Source organism: Bactrocera oleae, chromosome 3 (assembly GCF_042242935.1).
Source record: "Bactrocera oleae isolate idBacOlea1 chromosome 3, idBacOlea1, whole genome shotgun sequence".
NCBI classification, from domain to species: Eukaryota; Metazoa; Arthropoda; class Insecta; order Diptera; family Tephritidae; genus Bactrocera; species Bactrocera oleae.
This window is the reverse complement of record NC_091537.1, coordinates 61,497,967-61,516,807: the sequence shown is the minus strand read 5'-3', so window position 1 is coordinate 61,516,807 and position 18,841 is coordinate 61,497,967. Positions and strand designations below refer to the sequence as shown.

The 18,841-nt window shown below is 37.1% G+C and overlaps 3 protein-coding genes across 4 annotated transcripts; 1 reads left to right on the top strand and 2 right to left on the bottom strand.

Moving 5' to 3' along the window:
* Positions 1 to 1,898: 1,898 nt before the first annotated feature.
* ND-51 (NADH dehydrogenase (ubiquinone) 51 kDa subunit) lies at positions 1,899 to 3,820 on the bottom strand. 2 transcript variants are annotated; one of them, XM_014243793.3, is made up of 4 exons: positions 3,662 to 3,820; positions 3,103 to 3,459; positions 2,207 to 3,041; positions 1,899 to 2,144 (listed from the first exon to the last, which is right to left on the bottom strand). In XM_014243793.3, exons 1-4 carry the CDS (start codon positions 3,777 to 3,779, stop codon positions 1,958 to 1,960), a joined length of 1,497 nt encoding a protein of 498 aa, XP_014099268.3. In that variant the 5' UTR covers positions 3,780 to 3,820; the 3' UTR covers positions 1,899 to 1,957. The 2 variants fall into 2 exon arrangements, with proteins under 2 accessions (XP_014099268.3, XP_036231920.2); XM_036376027.2 differs by having other exon boundaries at positions 3,103 to 3,456; positions 3,662 to 3,804.
* A 176-nt stretch (positions 3,821 to 3,996) lies between these two features.
* Positions 3,997 to 6,147, top strand: LOC106624111 (E3 ubiquitin-protein ligase PPP1R11). The gene is made up of 3 exons (XM_014243795.3): positions 3,997 to 4,216; positions 4,271 to 4,379; positions 5,573 to 6,147. The coding sequence occupies exons 1-3, from the start codon at positions 4,136 to 4,138 to the stop codon at positions 5,806 to 5,808; spliced, it is 426 nt and encodes a 141-aa protein (XP_014099270.1). The 5' UTR covers positions 3,997 to 4,135; the 3' UTR covers positions 5,809 to 6,147.
* Positions 5,991 to 9,003, bottom strand: Fbw5 (F-box and WD repeat domain containing 5). Its single transcript, XM_014243794.3, has 7 exons — positions 8,559 to 9,003; positions 8,272 to 8,429; positions 7,984 to 8,167; positions 7,146 to 7,930; positions 6,755 to 7,092; positions 6,537 to 6,687; positions 5,991 to 6,481 (listed from the first exon to the last, which is right to left on the bottom strand). Exons 1-7 carry the CDS (start codon positions 8,830 to 8,832, stop codon positions 6,392 to 6,394), a joined length of 1,980 nt encoding a protein of 659 aa, XP_014099269.1. The 5' UTR covers positions 8,833 to 9,003; the 3' UTR covers positions 5,991 to 6,391.
* Positions 9,004 to 18,841: the final 9,838 nt, after the last annotated feature.

Below are 18,841 nucleotides of genomic sequence, written 5' to 3'. Positions count from 1 at the left end.
GCCCCCACCAGAGTTATGGGCACCTGTAATAGCTCGTCTGATATTACCTTCGCTAGCGGTGGTCTGATAAATAGCATTACCTGGCGAGCTATGCTAACTCTCGCATCAGACTATCTGCCCATGATTACCTCGATCGAGAAACCTCCCGACTTTATTTCTGTGGACAACCGCACCTTCATAAACTTTAACAAAGCTGACTGGGTCGTCTTCACAGAATTTACTGAGAGCACCTTCAATGCACAACCCATTCCTACGGACGCTGGCGAGCGTCAATTCCGCAAGGTGATCGCTGCTGCTACTGCTCGCTTCATACCGGCCGAAGCAGCAGTATTAGCAAACGAGCGCGACACCTTACGCCATGCCGATCCCTGTGATCCCTGAATAAGGGATCTCAATTTGGAGATTCGGCAAATGGTAAATCAACAAAAGAGGACAAAATGGATAGCGCTCCTGAAGTCCTGCAATCTCTCCACCGATGTAAGTAAGCTTTGGACTACTGTCAAGGCCTTGTCTAATCCGAAGAGACATGACGACCGGGTTGAAATTCAATTCGATGGCCATGCCTCCTCGGACTCAAAGAAGTGCGCGAGCTATTTTAGCCCTTCGACCGACAAGGCCAAACGATGAGTTACCCGACGGCTGGGCAAAACGCCAAAAGACTGCGCACCACTTACTTTCTCCGATGAGGAGGTTCAGAGTGACATCAAAAAGGCCAAATCGTTTAAGTCCATTGGCCCTGACGGAATAAGCATGCTGATGCTAAACATCTAGGTTCGACGGGAGTAAGCTACCTCACCAAGGTCCTCAACTTGTCGATGTCCACTCTTCAAATACCCGATGTGTAAAAAGTCGGAAGAGTGGTCCCATTACTAAAACCTGTCAAACCCGTCAACAAAGGGGAGTCCTATCGCCCGGTAACTCTCCTTTCCCCAGTAGTGAAGACACTTAAGACCTTGCTACTCCCGACATTCACTCACCACCTGAGTCTAGCAGACCATCAGCATGGCTTCCAAAAAGTGCACAGCACCACCACAGCACTAAGCGTGGCTAAGCGTAAACGTACCGATAATTCATGGCCTAAGCCAGAAGCCACCCTGCGAGAGGACGATCCTCGTAGCGTTGGACCTGTCAAAAGCTTTTTACACAGTCAATCAAACAACGCTACTTGAGGACCTAGAACAATCAACGCTCCCTCCAGGACTGAAGCGGTGAACCATGAACTATCTGAGCGGTCGGCATTCATCCGTACTTTTTCGAGGTCAAAACTCCAAACTTAGGAAAGTTAAACAGGAGGTTCCGCAGGGTGGTGTCCTCTCCCCACTACTGTTTAATTTTTATATTTCGAAACTCCCCCAGCCACCAGCGGGAATTTCAGTGACCTCGTACGCTGATGACTGTACGATATTGACGTCGGGAAATGGCATGTGTTCAAAAGTAAACAGCTACCTCTCCGATCTTTCTCGCTTCTTTTCTGCAAGGAACCTAACACTCTCTCCCACTAAATCTACAGCGACTATCTTCACAAATTGGACGAAGGAGTACAGACTGGATCTGAACATTTCAAAAAAAATTCCGACATTCTGCTTGAAGCGGAACTGCCTCCTAGGAACATCAAGAGGTCCTTCCTTGATTATGCCGACGACGTTAGACAGCACGCAGACTTCGGACGCAGCGAACTTTAAACAAGCACTGACCGACATTCACAGTGTAACTATCAACACCTTCACCGACTCCTTCTCAGTAAATGGCTTACTAGGAGTGAAACCACCACCCATCACAGACGTAGAACTCGAGTTGCCTGGTAAATCTAGAGTTACCCTTTCGCTATTGCGTTCTGGGTACTGTAGCAGGTTAAACAAAACGAACATTATTTTTCGCCAGTAATACATAGAAACTGGTTTTAATCTACAACATTTATAAGCATTTATTAATTTTCTTTTCAGGTTTAAAGAGTTGATTAATTAGTTGCTCTAACAGCATATTTCTTCATCCGCTCTTCTATTTCAGGCCGGAAATGCCGAATTAAACCTTGCACAGGCCAAGCTGCACCATCGGCTAGAGCACAAATTGTGTGCCCTTCAATCTGTTTAGATATCTCCCACAACATATCTATCTCGCCAGGCTGACCATTACCAGCAACAAAGCTAAAAAGCATAAATCAAACATATTTCAAATAATAACGCCTTTAAGCTTGATTATTACTTACCGCTTCATGATCTTGTGCATCCACATAATACCTTCACGACAAGGTGTACACTGACCACAGCTTTCGTGGCGGTAAAATGCGGTCAAACGTTCAATAGCCTTGATTATGTCAGTGGACTGATCCATAACAATAAGAGCAGCAGTTCCAAGTGAAGTTTGAGCAGCAATTAAACCATCAAAATCCATTAATACATCGTCGCACACTTTTTTTGGGATGACTGGAGTAGATGAACCACCAGGAATCACTCCAAGTAAATTATCCCATCCACCGCGAATGCCACCGGCATGACGTTCAATTAATTCTTTAAGAGGGATTGACATTTCTTCTTCTATTGTGCAGGGTTTATTTACGTGACCGGAAATGTTAAACAGTTTTGTTCCAGAATTACGTGTACGTCCAAAACTTGCAAACCAGGAACCACCACGCCGCATGACAGTGGGAGCAACTGCTATTGTTTCTACGTTGTTTACTGTGGTAGGACATCCAAAAACACCAACATCTGCTGGGAATGGAGGCTTCAGTCGAGGTTTTCCTTGTTTGCCTTCAAGTGATTCAATTAAAGCAGTTTCCTCTCCACATATGTAAGCACCAGCGCCACGATGCATAAATACATCGAAATCATATCCTGAGCCACATGCATTTTTTCCAATTAAACCCGCTTGATATGCTTCGGCGATAGCTAGTTGCATATTAGAAGCCTCGTTGTAAAATTCACCCCGAATATATATATAAGCAGCTCTCGCACCCATTGCTTTACCAGCCACTAAGCATCCTTCTACTAACTTATGAGGGTCATGTCTCATAATTTCACGATCTTTACAAGTTCCTGGTTCACCTGAAATATAGTAAGTAAAAATAGACCTTTTCGCTCATATACCATGTATATATGTTTATACCTTCATCAGCATTTACAACTAAATATTTTGGACGTCCATCAGATGGTTTGTTCATAAATGACCATTTCATACCAGAAGGAAAACCTGCACCGCCGCGGCCACGAAGGCCAGAAGTTTTAAGTTCATTGATGATCCAGTCAGAACCCTTCAAAAGAATTTCCTTGGTTTTGTACCAATCCCCACGTTTTAATGCACCTTTTAAACGCCAGTCATGTCGACCATACAAATTCGTAAAAACACGGTCTTGATCGGCTAGAGGTCCAAATTTGGTTTTCGTTTGAGGAGGTGGTGTTCCTGGAGGCGGTACTGCAGTGCCTTGCAACCGTCGTTGTGCCACCAGAGGCAAACTGGCACCTACTGAATATAAAACTATGTTTTACAAATTGCAATCTTTTTATTTGTTTTTCAGATTTGTTTTTTTTTTTCGTTTGAATTACATAATTACTTTGTGAATAATCGATACTCACAGCTTAACAATAAATAGCTAATTTGAATTTACCACTGTCATCTGGATCTACTATTAACGTTTTTAATAAAAATATAATTTGCGAATACTCACCGAATGGTTGTCTTTGAAAAAAATTTTTCCTCACCAGGGCTCCTACCATTTTCATTATTATATGTTCTATATAATTACTTTTACCACTTATGACAGCTGAATTTATAAATAGCGACATCTATCGAGAATGGTGTAAAAGCTAATATAGAAGAGCTCGAATTCAAAAAAAAAAAGTACTAAAATATATCATTAAGTTTGTTTTCTAAAATTTCGCAGTTGACAAACATGAACTGGATATTTTATTTACTCCCAACTTGCAACTAATAATTAGTACGTCGAAGACATATGTTAAAAACATTTTTAATTAATGGACATGTGGCAACCACTTATAAACTTTTGGAATGTCAAATCAGGTAGCATAAATTAATTAAATTTATTCATTGATTAATGGCGCAGATTGTTTGGAATTTATTGTAATGAATAGTTAATCAATTTCCAAAAATACGTATAGCGTATAATTATAGGAAAAATAGAATGGATACTGTTCCATTGCGAGACTCGGCCACTGAAGTTGTAGTGGTAGACAATACAGCGGGTTTGGATGATACAGTTAATGTAAGTGAGCAAAACCAAATACTGTTGTTATAATAATTGATGTGTTTTAATCAGTCAGCTCCAGTACTCCGTCTTCGTTTAAAAAAGCCCAAACCGGACAGACAAGTTGCCTGGCGTGAGGGTACCATTGATAATGAAGACATGGGAAAAAAAAAATCCAAATGTGAGCACAAAATTGGCTGAGCTTTAGTATAGCATCCCCCGAATTGGAGGATAAAATGGGTATGGGTGGATGGTGCATGTTCTCCAGATTAAGATATTTATTCTTAAATTCGGAAAACTCACAAATTAAAGTATGTAATTTTTCTAAGTTTTATGAATTTTACGCTCTTTCCACTAACACAACTTTAAATAGTTTTAACACATTTATAAGTTTAATTAGTTCTAAATCGTAATTAAAGTTTTAAATTGAAATTTAAATTTTACTTATTTACACAATAAGAAAACGCTTTCAGGCAAACAAATAATAATTGTTACCATACCCATATTTTACAAATGAACAAAAATAAAAAAGAGAAAGATTTTGCCGCAAATACAGCATCCGTAATCGTGTGGTGGCTCATGTAAAATCTTTCAGTATTTCCCTTTGATTGATAAATCTTGTTGTATCAACCAGGGTAATTCTTTCGCAGCGCAGCCGAAGGCCGCAAATGCAGAAAGTAGTTCGACTCGAAATACCTCTGGGCACCTCGATGTTGGATGTTGGCGCTTTAAAGCGCGGATGATGGCCGCCAATGCAATAAGTATTACGACGCAAAAAAACTCTGAAACACCCCTGTGTTGGGTAGACCAGGGTTATTTTTTTTAAATGCGGCCGAAGGCCCCCAATGCAGAAAGTAGTTCGACATGAAAGAACTATGAACACAGGGAGCATCGACCAGCGACTAATAATGTCATGGAGGGTATAACTCTGTTTATAACAATTAAATTTTTCGGTTTCATCTTTTCCATTCCATTTATTTTTATTCATTTGCAAAATATGGGTATGGTAACACTTATTTGTTTGCATGCAACTGTTTTGTTATTGTGTAAATAAGTAATATTTAAGAAAACTTATCGTATACGTTTAATTACGATTTGAAACTATTTGTGCACTATTTATGATTAAATAAATCTGTTAAAATCTTTTTGTGCAAGATACGTTAGGGGATATAATATAAGCGTAAAATTCATAAAACATAGAAAAATAAATCACATACTTTAATTTATAAGTTTTCCGAATATAAGCTTGAATATCTCGAAAACTATAAGTCTCCTGCGGCCTTATGTCTTTATATTCTTAATCTGGAGATCATGCTTTATCCACCTATACCGGTTTTATCACCGAATTCGGTTTTAATGATTTTCTTTACTTAGGCTGCTGCATATATAAAAAGCCTGTAAACTTTGGAGAAAGCTCCTCTTCTGACGATGAGGAGTGTGAACACTGTTTTGGGCATCCTGAAAAGCGGCGGAGAAATACAAATAAAAGCCATGATTACGTTAAAGATGACACCGAAAATAACAGTAATGAGAACAGAGAGTCTGAAATAGATATTACTGAAATACATCAACCACAAGATGACAATGGCTCCCAACTTATACATAATTGACGATAAGTTACACAATTTTAACGAGAACCAATTGCAGGATTTTCATGCTAATTTTGTTACATAATTATAGCCCATATTTCTTTGTAAATCCCAAATTAGGTGTTTTTTTTTTTTTAATAAATTGTATCCTCCGGTTCGTTTACCTAATTTTATGATAAAGAAAGAATATGAAACATACTTAATTTTTTTTCCATTATTGGTTTATTTGCACCTCTGTTACATTCATAATTTGAACCAAAAATTTACCATTTTACATCTTTTCATAACCTATTACAAACTTATTAAGTGACATCCTTTAATATATATAACATAAATAAACATGCAAAATGTATCAACAAACTTATTTCATAATTTCTGTTCCATATATTTAATATAATAGAAACCCATGCATTTATATATCCTCTAAAACTTTATAATGAGAATACTTCGAAAAAGATTATACTATCTTAGATCAAATCTATTTTTGGAACAATATTTTTTTAAATCTGCCTTTCAAGCATTTTCATGTGCTAAAGGAATTATTTTTAGAATTCATTTATCCAAACGTAAGTACTTACGGATAATCATCCTTTTCCATTGAGCGTTATATAAACCGTTTTTTTAATTCAAAAGCTTCATTATGATTTCTTGATTTGATGTTGAATTCTTTTGCCTTTGCTCGTGAACGCCAAATCTAAGATATGACATTTATTTTTTCATTAACAATTTTAGTTATAAAAGAAAAAAACCTTAATGGTGTAATCATCACTGGTAGTTACGAGCATTTGCGAGTCCCGAGAATTGAATGCAACGCTATTTACCACATCAGCATGTCTATATTTCGCAAGGCATATGCCATAATATCGATCCCAAAGATATGCGTGCATATCTTCCGCGCCACTAAAATTAAGGTAGATCAAAAGTAAATTATTTTGTTTGATATTGTTCGGTTATGTTATGATTATACCTGCCGACATAATCTTCACATACGTCGAGAAATATGAAAAAACACTCTGTACTTGGAGTATAAGCTTTATGAGCACGTAACATGTTACCCACTCGTTTCAAGGACATTAAATCAATAACGTGAATGTCTATTTCCTGCGCAATTGGAGGTGGTTCTAGCGCGTTAGTTATCACATAATTTTTTGGCCACGGTCTGGTATTGACATATAAATAACGATGATCAGGACTTAACGCCATACCAATAATGTGTCCATGTAAGTCTATTACTTTGTCTACAGTGTCAAATAAATGAGCAATGGAGTCATAATTCCACCAATCAGGATCAGCTCGTAATTGATTCTAAAATTTATGCCTTAACAGTTTTAACAAATATGAAATAATTGTACAAGTACCTCTCTTTCGGCCGCCTTTTTTGCGGCAATTCTTTCTTTTAGTGAAGGTCCGGGATCAAGTTTTTTTGGAAATGTTACATTTCGTATACGTTTAATTCCAATTTGGTGTGGTGTATAAGTTTTCGATCCAGTTGAAAATATTAAGTATTTGGGTACAGAGTTCTCCATTTCATCCTCGTTGTCATCAGTAAAATCCATATCATCATCAGATTCTTCCGATGTGTGCCCTTCATTATCGGTAGGATATTCACGCCGAAATTCGTCTAAATAACGAATAGTGGAGTCGTTATGATTTGAAATATTTCCAAATGAAGTAATAGTGTTCGTGGAAGTAGATACACTTTGTTGAAGTATGTCTAATAGATACTCGGGTGTAGCACTACGTTGTGATCTTCGTAATGTGGCTGCATGAGAAAGTGGATTTCCTGCAGAAGTTGTTGGTGTTGGTTCCGTTTCATTTAAAACTGGTACTTCGCCAAAAGACTGCTTTGAGCTGCTAAGTTCTTCGGCCAAAGGGTCATTTGAGTTATCTAACCACGGACACTTAGCTACCATTAAAGCCCGTACAGAACTAGCATTTTTGTTATAAAACTTATACAATTTATTCATAATAGGTACATGCTCCGAATCAATTTCCTGATTGGCCTTATTTAACCATAGTTCAGAATAACTTAGCAGATGAGCTAGCCAATGTAAATCTCCAGATATTAGATATTGGTCACTGAACCATGTCCCAAATATGTCATATGGGCGATTTACTACACGGCAACGTAAACGGGATCCATCTATTAAACAAATTCGTCAAAATAAAAACATAAAAAATAGCAAAAATATAAACCTTTTCCGTCCACAGTGAACACTGCGATTTCTCCAGATGTACTTATTGGAGATCCGAAATGTACACCAGATACGAGAAGAAGGGTATCACTTTGATTAAATTGGGAATATTGAGTATATTTCCAACTAAACTGCTTCATGTTGTGCGAATACTTCTCTGTGCAAGGATGAACTGAATTCCAGACCTTCCAGATACAAAGAAAAATTATATATAAGTAGATATAAAAATTATATGTAGGAAATTTTCGAATTTTAGATATTTATATTACAACACAAAAGAGCTACGTACGATTACGTAACCATCTTTTGAACAAGTGGCAAACATTTCCCCATTGTGTGAAAAGCTGACATGAAGCACTTGATGTGTATGGCCTTCAAGGCGCTGTGCTTGAACTAATGGTATATTCCAGTTTAAACGTTTATATTCACTCTTCCATGATTCAGCTCCTACAAGATAAAATTCAACTATTATACACAAAGTGTGAGTTTTGCTAAAAAAACACATAAAGTTCTTGATTTAAAAATTAGGATTTTTATGTATACCGACAGTTTTTTTACATTTTGCTGTTTGTATACCTGGTTTGAGTCCTACTGTAGCATCCACTTTATAATGAAGTAAAAATTTCTGTTTCCACATAAGTTCGTCATTTGAGAGGGTAAACCATCGTTTACAAGTCGCTCCTGCATTCAATAAGTCCTTTATTGGTAGCATCCAGTATATTCGAAATAATATTGGCTCGGGTACTGACCACCATTTTAATTTGTTACTTTTGTTTGTATTGCAAAAATTATCATCATCGTCACAGTTATTCACTTCAGATATTTTATATAAGTCACAATTTTTCTCCATAGATTTTTAATTTGGAGGAATTTGTTATTTTGAGTTTTTATTGAATTAAAACAACATCCTTCAGTATTTCAAAAAGTTTTATTTTGTGAAAATTAAACAAAGCAAAAGTAATGCACAAAATCTACTTTTCCTTGGCGTAACAAGTTTTTCAACTTCGTCTTTCAAAAATATATAATATAAATAAAAACACCAAATGTCAACATTAAATAGGTCTCTTTCTTAAGTGCTAGTAGCTGCTAGCCATCAGGAAGAAGAAGATTGTAAGTTACTCTCACGAAGAGCGAAATAACGAATAAATAAAGAAATGGAAAACTAGCAGAAATTAGGAATATATCAAAATGTTGTTTTAATGATCATATCATATCAACATTAGAAAACCAGCCAGCAGAATTTTTATTTTCACAACTCAAAACTTTTAAAACAAAAGGTTTGTATATAACAACCCATCATCGAAGGCAATGTACATCCCTGCAAGACGGAGATATCTCATATAACTAATAGTTCAAACAGTCACTGACGCAAAACCGTGGACCGAATCAGCTGATACGACCTATCTTATGAGAGCGCAATCTACAATAAATGAACAGAGGAGGTTTTCCAGATTAAGAGAATATATACATTTAGATGCAAATATCTCTAAAACCATAAGTCAGCGGCAATTAAACGTATATAGTTTCTTAATCTGTAGAGCTTCCTCTACCCGTACATATCATACATACATACATTTTAATCCCGAATTCGGGGGATGCTATTCTAAAATTTACCCGAAATTAAAAAAAAAGGTGGCTAAATGAGTCTCAGTCCCCCCTCACCATAAGACACTGCCACACACACCACATTCACCGCATCTACTTACATCCCCATCACCACACCTACTTACCATACATCAGCACGCACACAAATACAACACCACCACGATCATACCACCCATGAAGACATCATATTGTACACCACACTAAATGGAATAAAAGGGACTCACGAAGGACCCCGTTCCTTTCTTTTTTCGATTCGTTTACCACGGACAGATCGCTTTTCGCAGGATTACACGCCTCCGATCAATTCGACTTCAGATTTACAATATTTCTATGTGCGGCGTTTAGACATTCTTTTTAACAAAATTAAAGAAATTAGTGCTGAATTTATTGAGTTAGAAAAGGAAATTTTCCAGAAAATCCCTAACGGTGATTGAAAATAATTGAAAACAAGAAAACAAAAGGCAAGCTTTCTGATTTGTGTTTTGTTTTTATAACTAAAACTTTTATTATTGCAGATTTGGAAGTCGAGAAACACGTAGTACAACCAGAGAACGTAAAACAACGAGAAGGTGCAAATTGAATTTTGTATGATGCTCGATTGGTTGGCTGAAAATTTGAGATCAAGGAGTTCACCACTTTCTGTATAGTTTTGCTGTTATTTAATAGAAATTAGAATTTTTAACAACGTTCTCTGACAAAATACGTATCTACCAATATAAAGAGAAAAATGAAATGAAATGAATGAGAAAACAAGAAATACAAATGCCACTTCACATATGCATGATTATTTTTTGCCATATAAACGATTTTTATGATGAAAAATTGATAAATTATTATTTTTTTGCACAAATGCTACATTGATAAAATGTGAAAGATTATGCAAAAAATGATATTTTACTATTTTCAAAATTTTCTAATTTCAATTTTTACAGAATTAATAATTTATGTATGTTATATTATATAATATAATAATATATTATCAATTATCAATAAATACATGTGAGCGCACTGCTCTATATGTAAGTATAAGCGCAAATATAAGTAATGCATACACAAATCTACATACATTTAAGCGTACAAATGTAAGTACGTCAGCCAATAGGAAAAATACAACCATTGTTGTACAAAAACAACAATTGTCTCAAATAGCATCAGCACCAGAAATCAATATGGCAGCCAAATTGACAAATCCTAAATTTGTAATAAATCACACACCAACAACATTTTCATTCATAAACGCTGGCGCACAAGCAATAAGCTAAGTCGTTTCATTCATAAAAGCAAACGCCTTACACATCTCCCCGAGCATGCGTTTGCCTACAAGCGTCTTTTCGCGACGATGGCAAAAGCTAAAAATCATAAATTGAACAAATTTCTGATATTCCCTCTAGAAGGGAAAAGTGACAACACCTCAAATATGAGTATTAAAATATTTTAGAATAAAAGTGACAACATAGTAAATTTGTCGATTTACAATTCAAGAAACTTTTTAAAGAAAATATTCAATATTCCTCTGATTTATGTATACAGTAAACCCCGGTTAAGTATCACTCCTCCAATCCCTCTTATCTGCCGGTGTCTTGCTGCATCTCACTTTTTTTTCTTAATTTTTTAAAGAAAACGGTAATTTTTTTTTAAATACATAGAAATAATTTTTTTTGGTACCACTCGCTTAAGTACCACAATCGCTTATGTACTACAAAGCACAAAAAATCTGCATCTTTGGTTTTGGCACTTAACTGGGATTGACTGTATTTGTCAAAGAATTTACGTAAGTACCTTCGAATTTTTTGTACACACATTGACTTTGCACTTGCCCATATGCGATGTATGTTTGTAAGAGTGTGTATGGCACATCTCGGATTTTCTACCAACAACACAATGTTGTGACGCTTTGTCGTCGCGTCAGTTCTTCGACAGATTGACTCTTTGACATAAAAGCAAAAAATGTGTCAACGGAGATTGCACATGAAGTAATGAGTGTACATATCTACATAAAAATACATACAAATGTGTAAACGACATAATATATGTATGTCCTGTTACATATGTTTACACATGCATTTGAAAAGAAAAATTGAAGCATGAATGTGAAATACCGACGGCAAAACACAATTCTGTACTTTTATGACTCCATAATGGTGTCAAGTACAATTAATGAATTATTTTAAGAAATATATCAAAATACTTTATTAGTAATAATTTAAAAGTATTTTGATATATTTCTCATAATAAAGTAAAAATGAATTAACATTAAATAATTTAAAAAATAATAAATAATAGTTCAATAAAAGGGAATATATTTCAAATGGCATATCAATATGCCCAGTTTTGCTCACATATTATATTCTCAGAGCGTATGTGTACAGATTCACCGCTGTTATAAAAGCGAAAAATGTTATTTGTTTCTCGTGCATCTGTGGTGAACTCCTTGATAAATTCCTACAAATTGCTCGCTGTCGAACCTGCACCTTCTCATTGTTTTAAGTTCTCTGGTTTAATATAATAATAATGAATAAAATACATGTAAATTGTGCATGCAATGGGCAGTAATGCTTAAAACTTATATACAAAAATATGGGAAATGTATAGTTTCGGTCCAACAACGAAGGAGCTCGTGAAAATTATAAAATTGGCAGCGCAGAAGAAGTCTGCGTACAAGGAGTGAAATGGGAATTCCCTACGTAATAACCAAATGTAAAAGTGTCGGAAAGTTATAGTTTTCCTTTTTTTGTAAAAGTAGCAATTTTAAAATATTTTTGTTCTATTCATTTTGTTATAAAATTTAGAATATCAAATCTCGCCTAAAAGAAAAGAAATAAGCCCTTCTGAAAGGGAAATAATGAATAAAAAAAAGAACACTTTCTTTCATACAAAGAGTTATAAAAATATTGCAAACACACCAGCGTTTTTGTATGTCGGCGCGTCCAGGGCGGTCAAAAATACTAGCACAGCGTGAAACTCGTAAAGTGTGAAGCAAAACCTTTGATTTACTGCATCCAAAATCGAGCAAAAGAATTTTAAGAAACCCCTCTGCACTGACACCATTCGTAAAATTTAAAAAGAAACAGGGTTTTATGGTCAAGTCGCACACAAGAACTCATTCATATCGCTAATCAATAGGTAAAAAGAGCACTTAAATAACCGGAGGTTTTGGCAGAAAGTTATTTTTTCCGATGAGAAAAAGTTTTGCGTCTTTGGGATGTAAGGGCGTAGGCTTTAAAAGTGAAAAACGGGCACGGCCCTCTATAAGGAAATCTTGATGCCTACTGTGAAGAACGGTGGTGAAGAAGCAATGATATGGGGGTGCATAGCTAGTGCTAACTGTGTGCGCCAAATGGAATTTATAGAGTGCACCATAGTTAAATATACATACCTTAATATCTTAAAAATAAATTTTAAGCAAAGTGCGGCAGAATTGGGTCTTGGAAGTGACTGCTATTTTCTCCGGGACAACGACCCGAAGCATACAGAAGACATAGTTAAGCTATAGTTACTCTAAAACGTTCCAAATCACCTTAAAATACCACCAGAATCACTAGAATTTAGTCCTAAATAGCGCTTATGAGATTCAATAGTACGTAAAATCTCCACAATTACCTCAAAGGATGTGCTCACCTCTCTTCGACGGAAACCTCTAAGCTTGTATTATATAATATATTCCATGCCAAAACCCTTAGCGGAAGTTTTAAAACGTCGGGGATATCCAACTTCCTATTAAATTTTAAGAAGAATTTGTAGGAAGAATGACTTTATTTGACTTATGTACCTTGTACGCAGCCTTTTTCTAATGGATTTTCTATTCGTCCGTATGTTTTGTTTTATTAAATTGTGGCGAACACGAATACCAAAACAAATCAGAAACGACGATAAACTACAAGAAGCAACTAGCACGAATATCAACACAGGTGACCTCACAAATACCTGAGGTGTGAGATTTCGGAAGAGCGGTTTTGTTCGGTTACGATAATAAGTACAACGAGTGATAACAACAGAGAGCCAGCAGATTCCACCAAAATCAGAAGCAGTTATAGATGGACACTATGGGCCAAACAAGTGGTGGATTGTTGAGGCCACAAAAGAATCTACACCAAACTTACTTATAGGCAAAACCCTGGCTATGACAAGACAAGATAAACGTGTTGAAGTAAAAGTACTTAATGAGTGAAAGTTAAAAATCAAACTCTCTAAAAGAGCTCTATATGGCAGTCTCAAGAGATTTTGGCCCGTGATAAATTGCCAAATGGATATTGAGGAAAGTTCAATGGACGAAAACGACATATCGATCAAAATAAACGCATGAATCGAGGAACTAGAGGCAAACCATCAAAATAAGGCTAAACAACTTCTCCTCAGATACTTATCCATATTTGATAAAGACGATGTCAAACCCGGAAAAACCAAAGTTGTGATGCAAGACCAATCCGCCAGGCTCCTCAAAGCGTTCCTTTAGCAAAACGTGAAGTTGTAAGCCAAACCATACGTGAAATGAGCGAAAGCGGCGTAATAGAACCATCAGAGAGTCCATGGAGCTCACCTGTAGTACTTGTGAAGAAGATGGCAAAATGATATTCTGTGTGGACTATAGAAGCTTGGATGATGATTGGAAAATGGTTCTCAAAACTTGATTTGAAAAGTGGTTATTGGCAAGTGGAGGTAAACGAAGAGAACACAGAAAAGACGGTTTTTAGCGGTGGACATGAGCAGTTTACAGTAATGGCCTTTGGATTATGTAATACTCCTGCTACCTTTCAGAGAGTTATGAACCAAGTATTAAAAGGATTGCACTGGAAGACATGTTTGGTTTACTTCGACGATATCATCGTGTTGGGTAAAAGCTTCGATGAACACCTTAAGAACTTGGTAGAGGTTTTTCTTTTCAAAATAGAAATAAGCTACTTAGGACACAAAATGACAATAGAGGGCATTTGCACAGCTAAAGAAAAAATAGAGGCAGTTAAAGACTGGCCCACTCCTAAAAATTTACATGAATTACTGAGTTTTCTTGGACTTTGTACCATTTATTGATGATTCGTTCCAAACTTTGCCAGCCTAGTTAGTAGATTCTATGAACTTACGAAACAGAATAGAGTTTTTGAATGCAATAAAAAACAGGAAGGGTTTTTCCAAACTCTGAGTAAACGGTTAAGTACTGCACCAATGTTAGCATACCCGATTCCAGGATCAACTTTTATTTTGAATACGCATGTTAGTGGGTTTGCAGTTGGAGGCATTCTCTCACAAGTCATTGATGGGCATGAGAATGTGGTTGCGTATTACAGCCAGAAAATAAGCTACACAGAGAGAAATTATTGTGTACCTTGGAGAGAATTACCGGCGTTGGTAAAGTGCATCAAACATTTTCATAAGTACCTTTATGGCCAGCGATTATGGGGGAGAACAGATCATGCAGCATTAAAATGTCTTCTACAATTCAGGAACCCAGAAGGACAGTTGGCCCGGTTGAGAGACTCCAAAGTTACAACTTCTCAATAGAACATCGTAAAGGTAGTAGTCATGGAAATGCTAATGCCATGTCCCGCCGTCCCTGTAATTTGGAATGCAGACGTTGCTCGAAAGCTGAGGCCTTCATAGTCAGATTCATAGTGGGTCCATCTCTTATCAGCAAATTAGGAAACATATATGTTTTCTAATCAAGAGGCAGGATCAGTAGCAGATGTATTCATCAACAATTGGGTATCGAGATATGGTGTTCCAATAGAATTACATTCTGACCAAGGGATACATTTTGAATCAGCTGTAATTCAGGAGATGTGCCAGAAACTGGGTATTCGGTAAAACCGTACAACTGCACTATATCCGCAGTCCGATGGCATGGTAGAACGATTCAATCGAACTTTGGAAGAATATTCGAGGAAAGTTGTGGACAAGTATCAGAAAGATTGGGATACCCATATATCCTTGTTCCTGATGGCTTATCGGTCTGCTGTACATGAAACAACGGGGCAGACTCCCGCAAGGGTAATTTTTGGTAATGATATTCGACTACCGATTGATTTAGAATTTGGAATTAACGCCAACGGAGGAAGGAATACTAAGGAATTCAATAGCATCCTAGAAGATGAGATGAGGGATATACATACTATGGTGAGACAGCGCACCAAAATTATGAGCGATAACAGTTACCGTCAATTCTGATTTTATCTGGTACTCGTGTTCGCCACACTGCCCTCTACCTAAGTCTGATCGTCCCGATTAGACATATTTGTGGTACCAAACGCTGCAAGCCGTTCCAGATGAACCACCTTCATTTTATTCCATGGTCTTCCAATGGTCTGTATGCGATACACTACATCATTGAGTCGTTTAATAACCTGGTATAGTCCTTCCCAAGTACACTGTAATTTGGGAGATAACCCTTTCTTTCGTTGTGGGTTATATAGCAATACCCAATCGCCTTCAATAAAACCCTCAAAATATATCGCCTTGTCGTATTTTGCTTTCATCTTATCGCTCATAATTTTGGTGCGCTGTGTCACCATAGCATGTATATCCCTAATCTCGTCTTCTAGGATGCTATTGAATTCCTTAGTATTCCTTCCTCCGTTGGCGTTAATTCCAAATTTTAAATCAATCGGTAGTCGAAGATCATTACCAAAAATTACCCTTGCTGGAGTCTGCCCCGTTGTTTCATGTACAGCAGACCGATAAGCCATTAGGAACAAGGATATATGGGTATCCCAATCTTTTTGATACTTGTCCACAACTTTCCTCAAATGTTCTTCCAAAGTTCGATTGAATCGTTCTACCATGCCATCGGACTGCGGATGTAGTGCAGTTTTACGGGTGTTCCAGATACCCAGCTTCTCGCATATCTCCTGTATTAGAGCTGATTTAAAATTTCCCCCTTGGTCAGAATGTAATTCTATTGGGACACCATATCTCGATACCCAATTGTTGATGAATAATTTACTGATACGAAATGGACCAGCTACATCCATGGCTACTTGCTCAAACGGAGCACCTGAATTGTACTGTTTCATCTGACCAATTGGCGATCCACTTAGTAACTTATTGACGACAACCAATCCAATAAAATCTTTGTTTTAATTTCTCCAAGGTTTTAGTGATACCCATGTGTCCTCCACTTGGACCGTTGTGCAGCTCGTTGAGAACTTCAGGAATTCTTACTTTTGGAACAATCATCAGAGCTCGTGAACTTTGCCCATCTTCGCTTTCCCATACGCGATGCAAGCAGCCAGTCACTAACTTCAAACTATTCCATTGTGCCCAATAAGCCTTTGCGACTGGGCTTTCTGCAGCTATTTCTTCTCTCGTTGGACGTTTATTCATCTCCAATCCATGTATTACACTTTTCAAATCTGGATCCTCTTGCTGACATTTCCGTAGCTTCTCCGGATCTTAGTCTGATGTTATACTCATTAATCGGACATCTATAATGTCTTCTTTGGCCTCAGCTTTTCGTTTCCGTCCAACTGGATTATTGGGCTTGTTACAGTCGCGTGCAATATGGGCACTTTTTCCGCAGTTGAAGCATTTAAGCACACCATCATTTTTCTTATGCGCTTCCGTAGATTTTTCCAGTGCTTTCTGCATGTTGTCAATTTTTTTAAGTAATTGGTTCCCCCAGTGTTTTTCCTCTATTTCTACTTTGTGAGCTTTAAATGTTTGATTGCAAAGCAGAGATGCAGTTTCCTGTGAGTGAGAGCATACGAAACTGTTTCTGCAAACGTTCATTTTGGACATGCTAATGCAACGAAGCGTGTAGTGTTATCTCGTATTCCATTGACGAAAGTCTGAATTTTCGTGTCCTCGATGAATTCCATGGATTCGTGTGCATAAGCTATGTGAGATAACCTCTCAATCTCTGTAGCAAACTCCTGCAACGACTCATTGGCCTCCTGGCGACGATTTCGCAACTCCATTTGAAAGATCTGCTTCCTACCATACCGTCTTTCTAATGCACTCATCAACGTTTCATAACTACTCGCCTCGCAGTTTGGAATGGTCTGTAATATCTCCGCTGCAGATCCCTTTAATGCAACGAACAATGCAGCTATTTTATCTTAAGCGTTACAATTATTTGAAGATGCCGTCTTTTCGAATTGAAGCTTAAAAGCGTTGAACAGAACAGTGCCATCAAAGGATAGAGGTTTTACCTTGGCCGATTTAATTGTAGCTCACGGAGATGATCTCTCAATTCATCAACTTCCGTTTTAATTTTATCCCGCTCTTCCGAAATCTGTGAGAACACTTCTGCTATTTGTGAGGTCACCTGGGATAGCCGTGCATCCTGCTCTTTCAACTGTGAGGACACCTGTGCTGATATACGTGCATCTTGCGCTACGAACTGCTCTTCCAAATGCGTTGACAATCGTATATCCTGCTCTTGAAATTGTGTCGACATTTGCATTGACATCTCTTTCCTCATCTGCGATATTTAAGCAAAAATCATGTTTATGTCCACAATCTTTGACGATCATTGAGCCTCCTAATTTTCTTCTATCTTTGTTGTCTCTTCCTCTAATTCCATGTGAAAGACATATTCCTCAACATTACGGTTTTCCGCCTCCATGGCCTCTCTCAACCGTGATTGTAATTCAGTTTTTAATCCATTTGTCGCCAAACCACGTTGCCCCAGCTTCTTTTTCAGTTGTGGAATCTTCAGATCGTTAAACTTGGCCATTTTCAAATAATTATCTCCTTGGGAATTTATTTGACAATCCCACTTCTGACACCAATTGTAACGGATTTCTCGATATATCGTCTAACTATAACTCACTCTTGAGTTCAATCACTGGATTGTTGAATAAAAGTCCCAATTTAATGGCTATAGCAGAGGACGTATATCATAGAGAAGGTTCACAGTGCGGCCATTAGCAAAATATTTCATGCTTCTCAGGGGAACTGAAAAAGACGTGTTTCACCACATTTGGAAGGGTACTGAAAACGATGAGCGTGTTTCACCAAATGTCCATTTCAATGGTAATTGAGAAAAATAATGCTAATTTCAATGTTAAGAAATGTACGCCTACAGATTCGTATATTTACAATGCGCAAACGACTTTGGATATAATTTGAAGATATTCTTCCTATACAGGGTGGCTAACGAATTGTGCTACAAAATTAAACCGTAATAAGTTTCTTTTTAGTCAATGCATTACATTCAATTCTGTTATTGTATAGAAATTTTTATTTTATTTAAACAATTAATTATTCTTCCATACTCAACCACGCATATGCGACACATAATTCGGGATTGCCTCAATTAT

Coding starts and splice junctions, on each gene's coding strand:
- ND-51 (XM_014243793.3), bottom strand. CDS start 3,779: ATGTCGCTATTTATAAATTCAGCTGTCATAAGTGGTAAAAGTAATTAT. Junction 3,042..3,102: donor AGTTGTAAATGCTGATGAAG/GTATAAACATAT, acceptor ACTATATTTCAG/GTGAACCAGGAACTTGTAAA. Junction 2,145..2,206: donor ATGCACAAGATCATGAAGCG/GTAAGTAATAAT, acceptor TATGCTTTTTAG/CTTTGTTGCTGGTAATGGTC.
- LOC106624111 (XM_014243795.3), top strand. CDS start 4,136: ATGGATACTGTTCCATTGCGAGACTCGGCCACTGAAGTTGTAGTGGTA. Junction 4,217..4,270: donor GTTTGGATGATACAGTTAAT/GTAAGTGAGCAA, acceptor TGTTTTAATCAG/TCAGCTCCAGTACTCCGTCT. Junction 4,380..5,572: donor GGGAAAAAAAAAATCCAAAT/GTGAGCACAAAA, acceptor TTCTTTACTTAG/GCTGCTGCATATATAAAAAG.
- Fbw5 (XM_014243794.3), bottom strand. CDS start 8,832: ATGGAGAAAAATTGTGACTTATATAAAATATCTGAAGTGAATAACTGT. Junction 8,430..8,558: donor TACAGTAGGACTCAAACCAG/GTATACAAACAG, acceptor TTTATCTTGTAG/GAGCTGAATCATGGAAGAGT. Junction 7,093..7,145: donor AAAAGGCGGCCGAAAGAGAG/GTACTTGTACAA, acceptor CATAAATTTTAG/AATCAATTACGAGCTGATCC.